The 20,968-nt window shown below is 43.5% G+C and overlaps 2 protein-coding genes and 1 pseudogene across 4 annotated transcripts; all 3 read right to left on the minus strand.

Moving 5' to 3' along the window:
* Positions 1–7,144: 7,144 nt before the first annotated feature.
* On the minus strand, positions 7,145–7,696 carry LOC133927056 (uncharacterized). The gene has a single exon (XM_062373321.1). The coding sequence runs from the start codon at positions 7,614–7,616 to the stop codon at positions 7,338–7,340; it is 279 nt and encodes a 92-aa protein (XP_062229305.1). The 5' UTR covers positions 7,617–7,696; the 3' UTR covers positions 7,145–7,337.
* Positions 7,697–9,306: 1,610 nt separating this feature from the next.
* LOC133927065 (uncharacterized) lies at positions 9,307–12,237 on the minus strand (annotated as a pseudogene).
* Positions 12,238–14,779: 2,542 nt separating this feature from the next.
* On the minus strand, positions 14,780–19,268 carry LOC133927071 (DEAD-box ATP-dependent RNA helicase 30-like). Of its 3 annotated transcripts, XM_062373345.1 has the most exons (10): positions 19,042–19,266; positions 18,515–18,930; positions 18,230–18,409; positions 17,981–18,142; positions 17,746–17,900; positions 17,564–17,656; positions 17,382–17,467; positions 17,055–17,281; positions 15,472–15,705; positions 14,780–15,364 (listed from the first exon to the last, which is right to left on the minus strand). In XM_062373345.1, the coding sequence occupies exons 1-10, from the start codon at positions 19,095–19,097 to the stop codon at positions 15,270–15,272; spliced, it is 1,704 nt and encodes a 567-aa protein (XP_062229329.1). In that variant the 5' UTR covers positions 19,098–19,266; the 3' UTR covers positions 14,780–15,269. The 3 variants fall into 3 exon arrangements, 1 of the variants encoding a protein (XP_062229329.1); XR_009911247.1 differs by lacking the exon at positions 14,780–15,364 and having other exon boundaries at positions 15,563–15,705; positions 16,910–17,281; positions 19,042–19,268; XR_009911246.1 differs by lacking the exons at positions 14,780–15,364; positions 15,472–15,705 and adding an exon at positions 15,841–16,085 and having other exon boundaries at positions 16,910–17,281; positions 19,042–19,268.
* Between the last annotated feature and the right edge of the window lie 1,700 nt (positions 19,269–20,968).

A 20,968-nucleotide genomic window follows, 5' to 3' on the forward strand; every position in this document is an offset into this window, starting at 1 on the left:
TTAATAGAGATTACCTTGGCTTTATATTGTAAGCTAAATAACAGATTCACAAATAACAGTAAAAAAACAAACACGATAGAAGGCAGCGGGGGCATCAACGCACCACAAAGCCCCTAATCAACAAAGTAGCAACTACCCATAAACAGTTGGGACCATCAGCGAAACAAAGGATCCGCACACTAGGAACCGAAGCAAAGACAAGTGCGACCCATTACACATGGAGAACAAGCCACCATGTTATAATTCGTAGACATCAGTAGAGGCCCTCTCAATCGGAGTGAACCTCTGTGGCCATTCTCGGACATAATTTGCGGCCTCTCACACCTTGGCCCTATCACCTTCTTTGAGAAGAATATTCTATTTATGCACGAAGGATATAACGAGGGTCAACACTTCTATAGGCTTGTTGGGGAACTTCTTCTCGATCGCCATGGTATTCCGTGTCCGCCATAAAGCCCAAGCAATCACTGCAAAAAGTAAGGTTCTTAGCTTTTGAGAAATTTTGAAATTCTTCGGAAGCCAGCTCGCCCATAAGTCAACTACCAAAGTGGAGAACCCATCTAGCTAAATATGTCTCACAAAGTACTTCAAGTAAATTATGTCAACACACATCTAAAGAAGATGTGATTGACTATTTCAGGCCCATCACATAGGCAGCAATTCATTCCTACTTTCCAACCCCTCTTCTTGAGGGAGGTGGCCATTGGAAGCTTATTGTGCAGCATATGCCACAGGAACACCTTGATTCTAAGTGGTATTTTGCAAGTCCAGAGTGTCTTAGCCCCCTTGCAAGACACCTCTTCAAAAGTCAGGAACTTATACAAAGATTTGGTGATAAATCTCCTTGATTTATTCAGAGCCCAAATAATTCCATCCTCATTTTCATTCAAAAAGACATTATGCAGCTTGTGTAACAATTCCTCCCAAGGAAGCAGATCATTTGCTGTTAGACTCCTTTTAAATTGGATCTCTCACTCATTATTACCCCAACGATCAGCTACTACAACATCAAGGTCAGTATACATGCCAAACAAGCTAGAAAATTGAGTTTTTAAAGAGGTCTCTCCTAGCCACACATCCCTCCAGAAAGAAACCTTATTGCCATTGTTAACCTTATACATAGCCCCTCATTGAAAGAGATGTTTGACCTTATGTAGATATTTTCAAAATTGTGAAGTGTTTTTCTGCTTGGATGTGAAAAAATTACCATCTGGCATATATTTGGCCTTTAGCAACTTGCACCAGATATCTTCCGAGCCAAATACCACCTTCCAAACCCCTTTGACTAGAAGGCATTCATTCATGATCATGGTGTTTAGGATGCCAAGGCCCCCATAGTCTTTAGGTCTGGATATGGCTACTTATTTGGCCATATGATATCTGTTTACATCCTCAACACCTCTAAAAATAATCTGGATCTTATAATATCTATTTTCCTATGTGCCCCTTTGAGCGGGAGGTAGAATCCCATGATGTATAGAGCTAAACTAGTTAGGCAAGAGTTTGTCGTCAATCTGCCCCCATAGGTCAAATTTGTGCCCTTCTATGGGTCTAACCTTTTGTTCATTTTTGTTAAAACCTCAGTTGAGGTAGCATTTTCTAAATGGTGGTCAGATATAGGGATACCCAGATACTTTAATGGTAGATGTCCCAATTTGCAATTGAGCATGTTTGCCACCCTTTCCTGTTCATTCTGATTCATTTCAAAAGCAAAGATCTTACTTTTATGGAAATTAATTTTAATTCCAGATAGTCATTCAAAGCAGTATAAGATGATCTTGAGATCGAGGATAAATTTATCAAAACTATCACTCATCAAGATTGTGTCATCAGCATACTAAATATAGGTGATCCGCCCTGGAATCAGGTGGTCAACCATCCCTTTAATCAAGCCCTTAGATGAAGCCTTGTTCATCATCCTATCAAGAACATCTGCAGCAAGGGGGGATAGGGGATCACCTTGTCTTAAGTCCTTATAGGTTCTAAAGCATGAGCCCCTTTGTCCATTAATATTAATGCAGACCCTGCCTCCCTTGATAGATTGCATGACCCAATCTATCCACCTACTAGGGAATCCTTTTCTTTTCATGACTTCATCCAGAAAATTCCAATTAACCTTGTCATAGGCCTTTCAAAGTCAATTTTTATCAACACCCCTTGTTGTCTTGTTCTTTTTAATTCATGAACGACTTCATGTAGGATCACCACCTCTTCCAAGATGTTTCTACCTTTGATGAAGGCAGTTTGACTAGGGCCAATAACCTCCTTGGCTATTAGGGTCAGTCTGTTATTTAGGACCTTGGTGAAACCCTTGTAGTCTATATTGAGTAGGCAGATAGGTCCGTATTACTTGATATTATTAGCCTCCTTGACCTTAGGTACCAGAGTTATAACACCATAATTTATTCTTTTTATATCCAACCTCCCTTCATAGAGGTCTGTGAAAATGTCAAAAATATCCTCCTTAACTAGGTCCTAGAAGATCTTAAAGAAAGTAACAGTGAAACCATTGGGTCCAGGAGCAACATCTTCTTTCATGTCTTTGAAGACCTCCTCAATCTCTTGAGTAGAGAAGGTTTGAGTCAAACTCTCTCTGGTTTCAACTAGCACTATTATGGTTGTCCCAGAAAGAGTCATGTAACATAAGCCCCTATCTAGAATCAGAGCAAAAAAGATTTTTGTAGAACCCATAGATATGATCTCTAATTTTAGCTTGAGAGCTGATCTGACCTTGATTAGTTTCCAAAGACAAGATCGGATTCTTCCTCCTCCTCCCATTGGCTAGCATATGGAAAAACCTTGTATTGTTGTCCCCTTCTTTGATCAAGGCCCCCCCTTCCCCCCGCTTCTGTTTCCAAAGAATCTCCTCCATGGAGAGAATCTCCTCAAGGCTTGCTTCTAAGTTATATCTACTCTCCCATTCCTCCATAGTCAACCCATCAACATTTGCCTTGCCATCCAGCAGGGTCAGCTTAGTCAGCATATCCTGCTTGTATTTTGTCTGCTCACCAGTATTCTATCTATACCAACTTCTTATGAACTGCCTAATATCACATAGGCTGCCATGCCAATTATCCATAGAATAACCATCAACATGTCTTCTTGATTTCTTTTCCAGCCACCTTTGATGAACTAGGTCGTTAAAGTTGTCAACTAAGAGTCACTGTCTCTCTAAGGTGAATTGCTTGCACCTCTGGATATCAGATTCTCCTGAATCTAAGCAAATAGGATTGTGATCTGAACCAACCCTATTTAGGCTCCATACATAACATAGGGGAAAGTGCTGCTCCGAGTCACTGGATATAAGAAATCTGTCTAAGTTCACCATTATTAGAGCTAGCTATTTATCGGTCCAAGTATACTTAGCTCTAGATCTTTTCAAATCCCTTAAGTAAAATTTCTAGATTGAGTCACTGCGATTGGTAGGGCCATAAACTATAATGAATTCCCATATGAGGTCGGAGATTCTCATCCTCACAGTTATCTGGACACAGAATTGATGGATCACACATTCCTCCAATACCATCAAGTCTTCCTTGACTCCAACTAAGATTCCTCCAGAATGACCATAGGCAGGGAGAACACTCTAAGCAAAGTTCTCACTTTGAGCAATATCTTGAAGGTCTTTGACTGTGAAGTCCGCCTTCCCAGTCTCCCGAATGCCTATGATATCCAGTTTCTCTTGTAGAATATAATCTTTTATCTGTTTTCTCCTTATAGGCTTGCCTAACCCCCTGGCATTCCATATTACTATCCTCATTTGACATTTTTCTTTGGTTTGGCTCTTTCCTTTTTGTGCATAGGGCCACTCCTTGCGGGCTCCATTGCTTCTGAGACAGGGTTATCAATATCTCTAACAGAATTGTCTATGACCTTCATGGTCATATCTTGTTGAAGGACCTCCACCCTAGAGGCTTCCTTTTCAGCTTGTTTTTGCTGGAAGACTTTATAATTTGCGTCTGCAATCTTTGCCCTAACAATTTCCTTAGCTTTAAAAGTGTCAATTTGAGTATCAATATTATCAGATACTAAATCTAACTCATGAATAACATTTGCAATATATTCCTTAGAAGAATTGTTTAGAATAGTAAACTGATTATATAAAAATGAAGTACTTACAATTGAGTTCTTTTGCTGAGCCCTTTTCATGGCTTTAGATTGAATGGGTATGCCATCTTTGGGAATTTTGGAGCTTACCCTTATGGCCATTGTTGGGCCCTTCTTCTTGGGAGTTCTGATCTTAACTCTTTTGGGGATATCAACCCATCCTTGGGAGCTTTCCCCTTCCTCATTCTTAGAACTGATGTGAGAAAGATTGTCAAAGTTTTCCTCTTCCTCCTCCAAAAGCTCATCTAGCTATTGACCCTCAGACTGCTCATCCACAATAGGTGGCAAAGGAGTGTGCCCCTCTTGGCCAACACATCTAAGATCCATAGTAATGTCTTGTGGGGGTGATAGCTTTGACCAAGAATTGGCGCAGATCAGGTAAGGCCCTTCTTGGTTATGAGCAATGCCAACAGGAGCAGGTATTTCCTGTGGAGATTGGGTGAAGTTTTCCTCTTCCATCTTGTTCTGTTCCACTACCCTTCTCACTGCAGTATGTAACTGCCCCCACCCCCATGGGGTAGTCCTCCTTTGAATCCTGCTGGAAGGGAGTAGATAGGGAACCAGAATTGGCCTCCGTGATAGGTAAGGTCACCAAGGCTTGTTCTTATTTAGCAAGTAATGCTTCTTCTTGAGTAAGGTACCTTTTGTGTCCATTCTCCACCACTATATCACTGAAGATTTTAAGCTATCCAACTTTTGGATCAAAAGAGGCAATGGGAGTGATATCCTTGCAGCCCAAATAAGGGGTCACATCCCTAGTCACCTTCTTTCCTTTTTTTTCATATGCTTATGGATCCTTGTAGTCTGTTTCTTGTCTTTGCCTCCCATGTCCTTGCCTGGCAAGTCACCATGACTAGCATTTTTATCAAATTCTGATAGGACATCATCATCTAACCCCTTGTCTTTATCATCATCATCTTATTTGCTAGGGATGTCCCTAGTTGAAATTTTATCATTAAAGTATTCCATGATGTATCTAATCAAGATCCCTTCTCCATTAAAAAGATCTCAATGAAATTTCTGATCTTATAGGGTTTCTGCATAGCACCTTAACTCTGACTGGATCATTCTTAAGTAAGTTGAGTTCATCCACTACCAAAGGTTCAGCCACCAAGGAGGTTATTTTCTTAATTGCTTCAACATCTTTAGCAAACGAAGGAATTCCATAAACTTTGATCTAGGTGGACTTCAACATATCAGTAATATCTGGGTCCTTCCCATATTTCCTGATTTTGACCTTCAGGCTATGTAAGGCTAGCTCAATCGAATTGAATCTTGTGAAAGTTGCTAGAAACTTCTTGTTTGGGAACCCCAACATGAATTCATTTTCATCTAATTTACTTACCTTCTAGTCCCATTTGGGGTTGATCGATTAGGTTGTCACCAGATTATTTAAGTTGCACTCTATCAACGTGGCATCCACCAACAGTGACTCGCATGCATCCAACCACACGCATACATACATGTCACTCTTGCACGTCCGCAATAGCGAGAGCGGTCATGCGCGGTAGCAGTGCATGAGCTAGGCGCATGCAGCCACCGCCGCCCAACGTCACCACCTCCTCCTCGCACGTCTCGTGCACTTGGTAGGTTGTTTCTTCGTAAGTTTCGTACTCCTCTTCCTCATCGCAGGTTTCTTCGCAAGATTCATAGCGGCACGTGCCCCCGTGTCCGTGGCGACCGATGTACCCTGCTTCGCCACATGCCCCATGGTCGACCTGGTGTTGCGGCTGCGGCTGGTGGTTGTTGTGGCCATTGCCTCCTCCTCCGTCACCCCTCCCTGCCGCCACCGTCGCCTCACCCCCTGTCGCCCCTCCCGATCATTGAGGGTGAGTTTCCGGGTGTGGGTAACCCGTCGGGTACCCGTTAGCTACACAGGTACGGGTACGAGTAAATATCGTACCCATGTGCGGGTATGGGTATTGTAGCTGGCGTAATTTTTTCACACAGGTACAGGTACAGGGTGGTACAATCCGACGGGTTAGACCCATTGCCATTCCTAGCCTTGTGTGACCGAGGTGCAATGTGCATGCGCTGAGACCTGATCGACGCTGGATACATGGATTGGCCCTGCTTTTATAGTGTGCAAGCACCTCATGCATTTGCCTTGGTAACGACGTGCATGAGTGATGGAGCATGGAATTTGTTCAGAAAGATACCTGAGGTTGCTGGTTTAGCGTTATCCCTGTTCAGTTTTGGATCATTGGAATTTGTTGGTGCATCGGATGAACGTGTTAATCAAGACTACAATTTAAAATCAGTACTCCTGATGGGCTATTGGAGTTCATTTGTTCATCCAACTCAAATCTTAACCAGTGCTACTACAGTAATCTGTCTTAGAGATCAGCCGCTAGTGCGATATGGACAAAAGATACATATGGTGTAAGGGAATGTTTGGATAAGGAGGGATGGGATCCTATTTAGTTCAAATTTCTAGCAATTGACTAGATCAATTTTTTTAAGTACAAGTAGAGCGTATATATGCACTAACACCATATTTAAGCTCACAAATACTCACGTGGGTGTGTTAAACACACATCTAAATAAGATTGGAGGTATAATCTCACGTAACACGGTACGTGCTTTGATGACTGAACACACACGTGTGCATATACTATTTCTCTCAGGATTTAATCCCAAGAAAATACAAGCACCCGTGCCGAGTGTAAGACTCGAATCCGGATGAACAAGTTCCACCATAATAACTCTGACCAAATGAATTATGATCAGTTCACCATAGATCAATTAATACTCTTTATCCAAATATTCCCTAGGTTTTTTTTAACACTAGGACTCGTTTAGTGATAGAGTGGTACCGGACTGTAAGCCCGTTCGCAAACATTCCCCAAGTGAAGGTGAAGCTAGCTTGATCAGATCTTCCCAATCACCTGCAGGCATGGTACTCCTGTAAGTTTGTTACATATGTGGATGTCCCTGCTTACTGCTGAAACTTACAGTGAAGCAGAGCAATATTAGGCCTGGATCCGTATAATGGATTCACTTCGAATGGTGTCAGATTGTAATGGAAGCATGCATGTAGATCCATGGAGAAGCTTTATTCAGGTCACGAGCTTATTTTGGTAGTTGGTACAGAAGCTGCGTGCATGCACGCCAGCCAAGTACACACACATATACATACGGATACGATACGGTGTGACCTTGCACACAAACTTATACATACATATGGAACGCACGCGCGAACGATTACGATCGAGCCCGCATGCAGCTGATCAGTCAGCCCTGACGACGACGGTCTCCTTGCGCTCGTGGTACTCGCCAGTGCACGTGTTGAAGTCCTCCTGGACGGTCTCGCGCACCTCGATGGAGCCATGGCCGTGGTGGCCGTGGTGGTGGTGGCCCATGCCGCCGGTGCGCGAAACCTTGTCAACCTCCTCGAACGTTTCCCTGACGACGTGCTGCTGGACTCCGCCGTGGCGGCCGAAGCCGGCCGGGCTGGCCACTGACCTCACCTCCTCTGAGCAGCAGTCCACCTCGTGGCAGTGAGCCATGGTGATGCTTGTTGGTTTCGTGTAGTGTATGTGTCCTGAAGTGCTTGTGAATTGTGTGAGATTTGAGTGCTGGATGCTAGGGTGGGGTGCGCTTTTATAACGTGGAAGTTCATGAGTGGAGGAAGGAATCTGTTCATGGGAGCGATACATATGTGCATTGTGCAAGTTGTTTTGTGCTTTCTTCCTCGCTTTTTGCCCATTGGTCTAGAAGCATGTTGGCAGTATTTGCCACGATATTATAGATAATTGGCCCATGGGCGCCTTTTAATTGGACGTTCTTCACGGTGATATGCTGGGTTTTGAAACTTTTGATAGGCAGGGCATCGACCGTAATCCAACTCACATTTGCCATCTCATGGCTGCTTGCATGCAAAACCGTAAATTACAGTTCCGTAAAAAAATCAGGCCTGACAATTATGAAGCAAAGTGATAACCAATTAAGGGTCTATTTGGTAGAGGTCTTTCTGATTTAAATTCTCTATAGAGAGTGATTCTCTGTGAGGGTGATTCTATGTAAGAAGTGACTATGTGGCTAAAAATAATTATGTGCGGGAAATGAATCAGATGAAGTTATTTTTTTAGCTCCTAACTTTTAGGGCTCGTTTGGCAGGGCTCCAGATTCTCCCAGAAACGTTTCGGTTTCAGATTCTCCCTGGAAACGTTTCTCTGGTGAATCACCCTCAATTTTCTGAAAACGTTTGGTAGGGATTCTGGATTCGAATTCTTGAAGAAAAATGACCTGAGTGATTCTCGAAACGGGTGAAACACCATTTTAGATGATTCTCCTCGTAGTGTTAAAAATGAGAAACGTTTCAGGTGATTCAAGGTGAAACGTTTCACATTTTAGTGCGTTTGGCAGGGATTCTAGAGAATCACCAGAGAATCTGAAACGTTTCTTGCAACCAAACGGGCCCTTAGTTTATTTCAGAAAATCATTCCTACGAATTTCACTTGGGAAACTAAAAACTGAAATGTGTTGTTTAGCATAACTCTCCTCGTTCCAACCGAAAAACTGCTCTGAAAACTCTGTAAAACAGACTCTAAGCTCAATTTCCACGTCCTCTTGTATGCAAAACCGTAAATTACAGCTCCGTAAAAATATCAGGTCTGATAATCATGAAGCAAGGTGATAATCAATTAAGCTCAATTCTCACGTCCTGTTGTACATCACCTTCCAGAGAAGTCACGGGTCAGGTAAGAATATACTTATCAATTAGTAAGTGGGCATATATACTTGCGTCTCGGCCAAGCACCACACCACTTCACTTGGGATGGAGACTGGAAGCCGCCTTACCACCGGATACCGCGCAGCTTATGGGAGAAAAGAAAAGAATCACAAGTTGGTTCAGGATGTGAGAACAACCTAAGATTCCAAGATGTGACGCAATGCATCAGCCTACTTCAATTCATTTTTTTTTTCTCTAATACGCAGAAGATGCGTGACTTTGGAGACTAAGATGTCTTAGCATGTTTATTGCAAGAGAGTAAACAACTAAAGCGCCGACTCTGCACCGGCTAGAGCACCGTCCCGTATCTCCGTAGATAAGCCCTAATGACAGAAAGCTGAACAGTCCCGGCGTTGCACCATTGATCGGCCATCTCCCAGATTAGAGCCACAGCCAAATCGGACGAGGTGCCGCGATTGTTGACGAGCCGCCGTTGGTTTTACCCCAACGGCTCTTCAAGAATCTGGCAAAGGGTTTCACAATACTGATTGACAGGTCATGTGTCGGACACACACAAGTTTACAAAACGAAAACAGAAACCCAGAAAAACAATTCATCTTAAGCATACACCAGTCACCGGAAGGGCTCAGGCACTCAAGAAATAATTGCTAGGAAGGATACATAAAGCTGCTACTTCTAACCACTTTTGAACCGTAATGGTATAATCCATACTGCTACATTAGCACAAATCAAAATTTTGATTTGAAATTAGGACATCGCCATGTTGAAGGACTCTTGGTGGGGTTTTCTCCAGCTTCCAGTCTTGCCGTGTGGCTTGCTTGAGCCGCCATCGTCTTCCTCATCTCCGTCGAACAGCATGTTGAAGGACCATCAGTGCATCAGAGCTAATGCCTCCTCTTCTTGCTTTTCTGGTCTGTCTTTCGTTCTCCATTCTTGGCATAGGGCTTGCTTGAACCACTATCATCTTCCTTGTCTCCGTCGAACAGCGTGTTCATTCCAAGGTCAAAGCCATCGGTTAGCCCCTGTAGCCTGTAAACAGAATCAGACATCAGTTGGTTTACTTAAGTTGGGTAAAAAGGAAATTGAAATTCCTAAGGACAAAACCCAGCGAAGAGTTATACTTGTAGCAAACCAAAGCCATCATGATTTTAATGTAACTAACTACTTGTATTCATACACGAAAAATAAACAGTAGCACAAGCTCGACCTTATAAACTCTGAAAAATATAACATACCCATGAATTTGTCTCTTCATCTGCTTCTCAATCTGCTTATCACGTTTGGTTACTGGAGCTCGAGTGAACAGCTCCTCTTCCTGTTTCTCTTGCTGCTCTCTGTCGCATGTACTTCACAAATTCCATGCTTTCATCACCCACCGTTTCCTTCAACTGTAATATTGCATAGACAGATCATTTAGCTTGAAAAATAGAACAAGTAGCAGAGTCGACATCTAAACTAATGTACAATAATTCCAATGCAAAAAATAGACAAACCTCTTCAGGTCTATCAGCAGCAGCATCTATTATCTCTTTAAGGTAAGGATTTTCCGTTGCCATTCGTGCTATCGCTTTGTCTCTCCTTGATGCTTGTTTATGGCACTTGTCCTCATCATCCATGCTTGCAGGCATAAATTTTGGAGGGCGGTAAATACTATCATTGTCCTGAAGCCAAAGAGTTATACAACAGATAAAAAAGAGTTGTATAAACTGAACATGCAACAGTAGCTGAGAAATGAACAATACTGATCTGAATAATATTAACAAAAAATATTGCACTTAGCACTCTAGTACTATATCACAAACTTATGGAAAGATGAAAAAAAATTAAAACGTGATAATTATGCATCTCGGACATGTTGAACAATATTCATAGACCACCATGTTAGAAATTAGTTCCAAATATGTCAGAAGGGCTTAATGCGATTATACCAAATTCTGCAATCAAGGGATATTACCCCTTATCGCACTGACAACTGTGTTACAAAGAACAACCTATATAACTATATTGGTGGCAAAGATGGGTATATTTGGTCCTACTGTGAATCATGTGACAGTTATCGATCCATATTTGGGCTGTGCACAGACAAATGCTACATTTCAAGATTTCAAGTGCAGACAAGTTAGTGAATACAATTTCACAAAGTAAGTTCATGTAGGTGGGCTGCGCACACACAAAAGGAAGCACCTGACGTGGTAACAAACATATGGTATCAGTTAGGAAGTGAAAAACATCACCTGCCCATCAGGAGCAGACTTTGTGTCCATCATATCTGGGTTTGGCCGATAATTCAGCAAGTCTTCCTCATCCGAATGCTCGTCCTTCCCCTTCGCCTCTGCATTTGGTGCCTTCTCTTGAGCAGCTGCACCATCGGCGGCATTGGTGAGCTTCTGGATTTGGTACTCCGCCTTCTTGTCAATCGGACGTATCTACAGCACCACACTCAACAAAACACCATCATTAATTAACCAACTATGCCGAGGCGGGCAACTGAACAATAAGCACTGCAGGCATAGGCACACCTCTAGAAACAGCATGATCTCGACAAGGCTCCGCACGACGGGGTGGTCGTCCACCGAGAGCCCCTTGGTCTTGCGGAGCAGGTAGTAGACGATGTCCTGGCAGTAACCAATGAGCAGATGGTTCTTCGCTTCTAGGTACCCAATCACATTGGTCGTCGGCAGTTGGTTCTTCTCGACCTATCCACACGCCAAATAAGCAAAGCCCATTTTTTGCGGTGGCAAATCGTCAATTGGCCCACACGCCACCCAAAGAGAAAAAGAACATAATTCACACCAAGCAAACAGAATAGCGAACCAAGCTTCGTTCAATTGACGTCCCCAAATTCGGCAGTTACAAAACTCGCTATCTCTTCGTTGAAGGCGAGAGAGGTAGGAAGCTTGCGAGGGGAAGAGAGGTGAGTAGAGTACCTTCCAGGTGAGAACCTCGACCTTGCTCCTGACGAGATCCAGCCCGTCCTTCATCTCCTTGAGGATGGCGAGCAGCTTCGACGCGTCATCGCTGCAAGCAACCAACACCCGCCTCAAATTCTGCAAGAGATTTTCTGTTGCTTTCGCCGGGAAGAGGCGTCCGAAGCGGGAGCTTACCGTACGAGGATTTCGGCCTTCCTCTCGCCGCCGGCTTCCGCGGCGGCGGATGCAGCTGCCATGGGAGGCGAATCCGCGAAAACGGCGGTGTCATGCGGCGGGTCTCCGTAGGGAGAAGCGGCTTCAGCGAGATGGCGCGGGGCGTGGAGCTGGCTGGCGATGGCGCGGTGTCTCGTGACGGCGCAGGGGTTTAGAGGGACTGGGATCACGCAGAGGGTGCACAGTGATCTGGAGTAACAGTACATTCGATCGTTTTGCATCAAACGTTACAGTAAAATGCTACAGAAAAAACGTATAATTCATCAAACACTGTAGCAACAGTGCTAATGATCGGTTACTATTTACGGGAGGGAGGACCGCGGTGTGGGCTTAGTAGGCTGTGATGTTTGGGTGTCCGGAAGATACGGGCGTTATACATGGGAAATGGAGTTGGACTTTTCTCTGATATAGAAACTGGGTCACTTTTTTTAATGGAAACATATTACAGATAGTACCAGTGTGGACAGACCCTTACAGCATGTAATAGTGGTTTTTTATTGCTTAAAAATTTTAAACTTTTTATACATATTTCACAATGTGATGGACTAAGTTCTAAAATTATTTCTGATCTAGATTATATGTTAAAAAAGTATGTTCCTTTATAATACTTAATTTATAAGCTTTTTTATTATTTCATGTGATAATAACAAATAAAAATACTATTTTTATAAAATAATTAAGTTATACATTGATATAATACATGACTTTTAACAATTAAATATGTTCTCGTAACATCATATACATCCAATCAAATACATTCTCGTAACATCACGTACCATCCTATGTATCGAACTAAACACATTCTCGTACCATCTTATATATTTAACTAAACAACCTATATGTACCACCTCATCCAAAAACACTCCCTCTAAAATCATCCTATCTCATTCAACTTTATTCAACTAACCAAATGCTACCTAATTACCTCACAACCGACCACCAACGCACAACCGACCACCCTCACACTATTGCTAGGCTCTACACCACTGCGACAATCCGACCTTCGCACCTGCCACTGGCTTACCCTCGGCATTCCACACCGCACCACGACCAAAATTGCCACTGACCTCCGCAAAGCAACTGCATTGGCAGATCTAGGATTTTGGACAAGGATGGTCTAACATAATATAATTTTGTTAATACCGTAAATGTAGCGTGCCGAAATACAAGTATAAATTTTTACCAAAAGCACAATACAACTAGATTAATAAGGTCTTACAAATATCGTAAAATCAACAATTAATCTAAAATTTATCAAAAAAACTTACACATACAATAGTTCAAAGAATATTACAATACTACTTCTGATTGGTCTTACGCACTTTTAATAGCCATAAAAGTCTCGTTTATATCATCTTTATTCACTTTAATGAAAATATCTTGCTCAACGAACGTGATTAGACAATCATCAAAAAACTATTATCCATCGTATTTCTCAACTTACTCTTGACTAAACTCATTACGAAAAATACATTTTCAACACTTATCGTTATCATCGGTAGAAGCAATACCAATTTGAAAAATAAGTACACCAAATCATGAACTTTATATTTCTTTGTTTCAATAAGCTTAATTGAGAGCTCAACAAGGTTATCTAGGCTTTTAAGGCTATCATCTCTCCTCATATCATCAGTATATTTATCAAGTTGCATTTCAAATCTTATCAAATGTGTGTTTGAAATATCATTAAAGTAAAACTCATTAAATGTAGTAACTTATCTGCATCAAAAGAAGCAAATGAGTCTATGTGTCGGCTACAAGACTGAGAGAATAAGATGAATTTTTTTAATCATATATGGACGGATAAGTTTTAAACCGGTGCAATTTTTTAAGTAGTCTACAGCTCACCCGTGTCACCCATTAGATCCGCCAGTGCCACCACGCCCCTAGAGCCGAATGACATCGCTGCTCCACGCTACCCCGCTTCCATGCAGGACATCTCACAGTTCTTCCCCACGCTGAATTGGCCGACACTATGTGGGACTGCATCACGAGCCTCCGTGCACCGCACCACCACCGGCCTCCGACCTCAATACCATCGTCGGCTCACGCACCTCCTCACCACCACCGCCAGCCTCCGCACCGTCAAAAGGTGTTTCGAATAGCCCCTTCGTGCACACACAATATTGCGAAAATAAATTCTATGAGACCAGCAAAAGATCCATGCGAGACCTCTACCTATGTCATATATTTTAGATCTAAAAGCTTGCGCGTGTACACACAAACATGATAAAAGACATGTGTCACGTAAAGATAAAGATCTACTTATAAAACCCAATCTCACAAAATTTGCTTCCCGACCGACATAGCCATCACTATCACGAATGATGCAGCTGACTTAGATTCCGGACAGAACGAGACATCACAATTGATCTTCAGAAATCAGAATTCCTTGGATTGGTCTTACCCACGATCTCGACTGCCGAACAGCTGGTTTCTTCTCCCTCGCAAACACTCTACATACCTCGTCCGCAAAAGACTCAATATTGTTTGCATTCATTCCTTTCTCCCTCGCTCTTCCTCTCCGCCACCACATCCACAGGAGAGTAACAACTCGACTCTGCATTTCTTCATTCATTTTATCTGTTCATTCCATCGCCCCCTTAGCTTTTTAGAATATGGAGTCCCAACTACCACTAAAAAACACTACCAAGTTTATGCACGAGCGGTGTAAAACCACTTCAGTTCAGGTTCAGCCGGGAACGGTAAATTATCTCATCCTCTTCCGGCCGAAGAATTACCAACTAGGAAAATTACCGCTTTTCAATCGGACACAGATTAACCATGCACTAGTCTCTGCTCAAATGAGGAGTTCATCATTCTGGGCTTTACGTATCTAGAAATGTGAAATCAACAAACTAAATTCACGTCACATTTAGGATCCAAATACAATATTTAATGTTTAATCAAACAACAGAGATAGGAAGGTAAGTCGTTTTCAGGTCCGAATTCAGTATACATCCACTCGCTCCTGAGAAAAACAGGTGACAGTGGTTGCCTTGCCAGTTGAAAATCAGGCAAACATTAACTCATGTTATACCCAAAAATAAATAAATAGCTTGCAGCAGTCAAATCTCAGCAGTGTATAACCGACTTTAAAAGGCCCTGGTCCTCCAAATGAGAAGCTTGACTTGAATGCATATGCTAAGTTGTTGATAAATGTTGATCTTTCATATGAGAAGATTCATAGCTCTGGTGCCAAGTAGTAAAAATTGACTTGCCGTCAATCCTAGTAGTAGGGGGAATTTCATGGAAATTTCCCAAATAATGCATTTAATGCCTTGTTGTATACAAATAGAAGTCCCATGGTTCTTTTGCAGCCATCAATATGTCCTTCTTCCTCCTACAGGAAAGGTATTTGATCCAGATATATGACCCCGGTTACCAAACCCACTTCTGCCCCTTGACCGAAAATTGCCTGAACACAAAACTCACACAAGTTAATACAGGTGAGGTCGTATACGGGCCCAGAACAAAGCATGTAGTTCTCTGAGAAGAAATAAAAAGAAAAGTTCAGGTAGCTACCTCCTCCCATTGAATTGGCAGACTTGGACAAAGATTCAAGTGCAGGATTCACAACCTGGCTGGCTTCCCGCAGAATCTTGACAAGATTCCTTGAGAACTTTGCGTTTGCATGTGTGAAAAAAGTAAAAGCAGTTCCGCTAGCACCAGCACGGCCAGTTCTACCTATCCTGTGAATATAATCTTCAAGAGTTGTTGGAAAATCATAATTTATCACACACTTTATATCCTTGACATCTGCAAAATTAACAAAAATATTATCATTATTTAATCAAGTTAATGTGTTGTCCTGAAGACCAAGCTGGACCACACCGGGACACCAACATTGTCGATCTCCATAGAAGGCAGCACATGGCTTAGACAAGTACCAACGAAGAAAATCCACATGGCTGCATTTTCAATTTCTACAACTAACACAAGTCGAAGGGGCTGAAAAACTGAACTGGGCATCAATCACTGCTGGATGTGGAATTGATGGTGATTAACCTTTCAGCCTTCCTAGAAAATGTTGAAGATATGCAACTGACATGCCCGAGTAGCCATTTATCCAATAATGTAACAAAATCCAATATCCGTAACCCAAACAAAATCTGTCAAGCATGTCAATCCCACATAGGCTGCAATGTTTAAGGTGCAGCATCAGAGGTCATTATCACGACTCCACTGAAAAGATCGCTGATAACTCTACAACCATCTTTGGACCAGTTGGCACTTGGCAGTGATACCGATGACGAGGCACTTGATTAAAAAAGCGGCATATTCTAAAGGTTCCCGTAAAGCTAAGGGGAAGGAAGGGAGACCCATACAGGTCTAAATGTATATAGTTATGCCAAATTGAAATAGAAGTTCTACTTATGAAGGTTGCACAAGTATTCTTATGTGAAGCTTATTATACTGCTTTCACACAAACAATTCCATGACTAATGTTTTTCCATACACGCACAAAATAATTTCTGCAACCATCAATTCTAAACAAAAATTAAAAATGTATCCATAAAAGAAATGCATAAAGGCACTTGCCAAAAAGAAAACAAAGATTACTGTTCACCATGCTTACATAAGAACATGGCAAAAAGGAACTAAAAAGAATTCCATGCAGGGCAAACAAACAAGACATCAAGAAGCAGATTATGTTACTGCCTAAATGCTCAGGAATGAAGGGATGCAAATCAAGGTCAGAAATCAACTGCTCAGGGATGAAGGGAAGGTCAGAAATTGACTAGAGAGTGCAAAATGCATAGACCTTCGCATGCTTCTTTTGTAAGTTATCCAAAGTAAGGCTCCCTAAAAGAGTAAAAGTTCATAATCTATCAGGTTTCTGATTTTTTGGCAGGCAACTAAGAAAGGAAAAGATACCGTGATAGCTGAAATCTGAAGTGCCCGGGTAACACTGCCAATGCTTACGCTCAAGTGAGGTAAACTGAGGGAAAAGATGATCTACCTTTGACATGATGGCACCTTGTTATACACCACCAATCCACATGTTCAGTTCACTCAACCAAACACAGCTGAACAGCCCTCCGACTTATCATCCTTGAGCATTTGGAACTACTACCTAATCCTATTATTCAAATAAATCATCATACCAAGACCACGTGCCGCTACATCTGTGGCAGCCATTATGGGGCTCTTGCCACTCTTAAACTCTGCAAGAACATAGTCCCTTTCAGATTGAGCTTTATCACCATGTATAGATAGTGCAGGCCATCCATCCATTCTAAGTTGACGGGTGATCTTATCGCAGTCTTTTTTTGTTTGGAAAAATATCAAGATGCGGCTCCCATCCATTAGATCAGATAAGAGCTTACTGAGTCTGTGAGAAAGAGGTGAAAATCAACTCACATCATGTCAAATTTGTAATCAATAGTGTAAATGGTACAAGTTTTAGTTACAAGAACACGGACCATACATACCTGGGATACTTTTCATGATCTGAAATAACTTCAATGATTTGTTGTATGGAATGGTTAGCTTTAAGTTCAGATGATCCTATGATTACCTGAATTACAATATAAGCCAAATGGTAATAAAAGAGCTACTGAAGTCAATAAAGTAAAGAACCATGAAAATAGCGAGTCAATTTTGCAATGTGCACCTTGTAAGGATTTTGCAAAAATTGTCTGGCTAAGGCTTCCACTTCTCTAGGCCATGTGGCACTCCAATACAAGGTTTGCCGGTCTGGGCGGATCTGGAGTTGGCAAAAGTATTGAACAAACATCAGAGCAAGGCTAAATAATCAGTATTAATAAGCATTCTGAATCCCAAAGGAAATCATACCTGTGCAACTATTTTTCGAATTTGGGGCTCAAAACCCATATCTAGCATGCGGTCTGCCTCATCCAACACAAGGTATGTCACTCTACGTAGGTTAGTGTGACCAGCTTCCAGCATATCAATCAACCGACCAGGTGTTGCAATGACAATCTCAACTCCTAGAAGTACAAATAGCATGCTTTAGCTTTAAAAGAAACATTCACCTCAAAAGATGAAGTGGATAGAAGTGCTCAAATACCTCGCCTAAGGTCACGTATTTGTGGACCCTTCGGTGCACCACCATAGACACATGTGCTTCTAGTTCTTGAATATGATCCAAATTTTGTAGATTCTTCCTGTATTTGAACAGCCAGTTCTCTTGTCGGGGCAAGGATTAATACAATAGGGCCATCACCTTGCTCTACAGCCATTACAATCGTGAATCATTAGAATGGACACAGTAAAAAATGCTTACAGGAAGTGCACAAAAATGCAATAGCAAACAAACCTAGCCGAGGCTGTGCACCAACATGAACCAACGCAGGTAGCAGATAAGATAGTGTTTTCCCTGAGCCTGTTTGTGCGATACCAATCAGGTCCCTACCCATCAGAGCCATAGGCCAACCTTGAGACTGAATAGGCGTTGGCTCCACAAATCCGGACTTGGCAATCGCTTGCATGCAGTAATCTGTTGAAGACATTGTAAATCTCAAGCACGTAGCATTACTTTCAACAGACACACGGACAGGCAACACTGGAGCTAGATTAAAACTAATATTTAGACAGGACAAACCTGGGAAGCTGATTTCCTGGAAGTACCGGACCGGCTTGGGCACATCTCGGCCCTCGACCGTGATATCACGGAGTCGGCGATACTGCGCCACCTCCGCCTCCGACATGGCCTGCACGGCGGGGCACTCCACGTAGAAGTTCTTCTCAAACGGTATAAGGCTCCGGAAGTCCGGCTTGGGCAGGGCGAGCGAGTCAAGCCCGTCCCTCCCGCGGCCTCCTCCTCTACCACCACCTCCATAGCCACCGCCACCGCCGCTGCCTCTGCCACTCCAACCGCCTCCACCACGGCCTCTCCCACCCTGTCCGAAGCGCGGGTAGTCGCCGGCCGCTGATGCCGCGGGAGCAGCGGGCACGGGCGGGTACGCGGCGGCATAAGGGTTCACCGCCGGGGCGACCATAGGAGCCACGGCCAGGTCGCTGCACATAAGAACAAACGAATCGATCGAGTCAGGTGAGAATCCAGCTCAGATCTGATCGGAGAAGCCGCGAGGTGCACGCGGGCTGCAGCTAGGGTTAGGGTTAGCGTACCTGCGCCTGCCGTGGTAGGAGGAGGGGTCGGTGAAGCGGAGATCGGAGGGATTCATGGCGCCGGGGAGGGGCTTGGCCGGTGGGGCGGGGAGTTCGGGACGAGCGAGCAGGGCGAGGTCGCCGCCGTGCTCCAAGGGTAAGGTGAGGGAGAGAAGGAGGATGGATCTGGTGGTGGCGGCGGACAAGAGAAGCGCTGGTTCGCTTTTGATGGCGTGCCGGGACGGATAGGGTTGGTTTCTACGGCCCACACGTCAAATTTCCTGGAGGACGCTGTGCTGTGTACAAGAAAGAAGCCCGGTCCTTCCCGCAACGCAAGCCAGCGAGCTTGACGGACCAGGTGAGAATGGGCTACCTCTCTCTCCCCTTCCTGGCCCATGTCAGGTTCTCGTTGGGCTCGTTCATACTCGTAGAGCGTGATTCGGCTCGTTGGGCTTTGTTTGGGCTCTCTAGAGGGTGAAAAGTGAACCACAGTAAATAAGGCTTGCTCAGAACGTGTGAACCGGTTCCAATTAGGAGTATTTTGGAATTAGACTATTTCATGTGAAGTTACAGGCTGAAGTGGGTTGGGGGCGTATGTGTATGGGTATCTGACTTGTATTTTAAATAATATTTTAGATCTAACTAAGAGTATTCTAATCGAACCCTTATATTTGACTCTTATATCGCATATAAGGATTCTCACTATCCAGGTTGATCCATTTATTTCTCTATACGTTCCAACCGATCCTCTAAATTTGATGTATATATTTCATTCATCCGTATATTTACTACTATCATGTAACTAACAAATTAATTGTACCAGCTATATTTCTAAGGATTTTTCTCAACAACTATTTTTCCCAACAACTATTAATCAAAATGATGTTGCTGGCCAGCCCTCCCTCTTCTTCTCTCCCTGTTGGCCTCCCTCTTCTTCTCTCCCTGTTGGCCTCCCTCTCTCTCCAGTCGGTCTCCCTCTGTGTTGGCCCTCTCTCTCTCCCGATCGGCCTTCCTCTCCCATAGCCATCTCTCGCTCAGATATAGGGGGCGAGGGCACTGGAGAACCAGAGGCGGCAACACGGGCGGTCAAAGGGGCTGGCAGCGTGAGCGGCAAAGGGGGCCAACAGTGTGGGGCAAGCCGCAAGCGGAGTAGCCGGTGACGCGGGGCAAGCAGAGGAGCTGGCGGCGCGAGGCAAGCTGCAAGCAGGGCAAGCGAAGGAGCGGGCGGCACAGGGCAAAGCGGAGGAGCCGGCGGCGCAGGGCAAGGGGAGGAACCGATGGCGTGGTCAGTGATGGGACTAAGGTGGGGGTAGAGGGTGTACCTAACGTGGTCGGCGAAGGAGATGTCCGTGACAGGAAGGAGCGGTCATTGAGGGATAAGGAGTCGACAGCTACTTCCTACATCTAATGAATGAGGGATGCAAAATATGGATTCCTTAAAAGAAAAGAACCGAATAAGAGATCGGTTGGTGAGCCGTTTGAGTGTTTTTTACTTAAAAAATAGAGTAAAAGTGGGACGAGGGTTCGGTTCAAGATGCACTACCTGTATGCATGACTGAGATAAGGCTGTCATCGACACAGGTATGAGGCATGTGATGATTGAAAACAGACTTCATGGTGTCGAAAATAGCGCTGGAGACTGCAACTTTCAACCTGGCGCCACTAGGGTGCTTGATATGCGAACTAAAGAATCTAATTCGTTTGGATTTCATTAGTTTTTCGGTTAATTTGTACTGGAGGTTGTAATAAGGTCGCGCATTTGCAGTGCTCAGATGTAAGTGGCCTCGCGATATCGACATTTAACTAGGACGCTATGCCAACATGTGTGGAGGACCTGATGGCCAGCAACATCGCTAAGTCCTTGGTTTGATGAAATTCATATTCCATAAAAACAATTATGTCTTCCATCCCCTCAAATGAAAAGAAAAATTACGTCTTCCAAAGAGAC

Source organism: Phragmites australis, chromosome 1 (assembly GCF_958298935.1).
Source record: "Phragmites australis chromosome 1, lpPhrAust1.1, whole genome shotgun sequence".
Taxonomy (NCBI): Eukaryota; Viridiplantae; Streptophyta; class Magnoliopsida; order Poales; family Poaceae; genus Phragmites; species Phragmites australis.

Coding starts and splice junctions, on each gene's coding strand:
- LOC133927056 (XM_062373321.1), bottom strand. CDS start 7,616: ATGGCTCACTGCCACGAGGTGGACTGCTGCTCAGAGGAGGTGAGGTCA.
- LOC133927071 (XM_062373345.1), bottom strand. CDS start 19,097: ATGAATCCCTCCGATCTCCGCTTCACCGACCCCTCCTCCTACCACGGC. Junction 17,657..17,745: donor TTCGAAAAATAGTTGCACAG/GTATGATTTCCT, acceptor TGCCAACTCCAG/ATCCGCCCAGACCGGCAAAC. Junction 15,706..17,054: donor TGTAGCGGCACGTGGTCTTG/GTATGATGATTT, acceptor TTAATTTTGCAG/ATGTCAAGGATATAAAGTGT.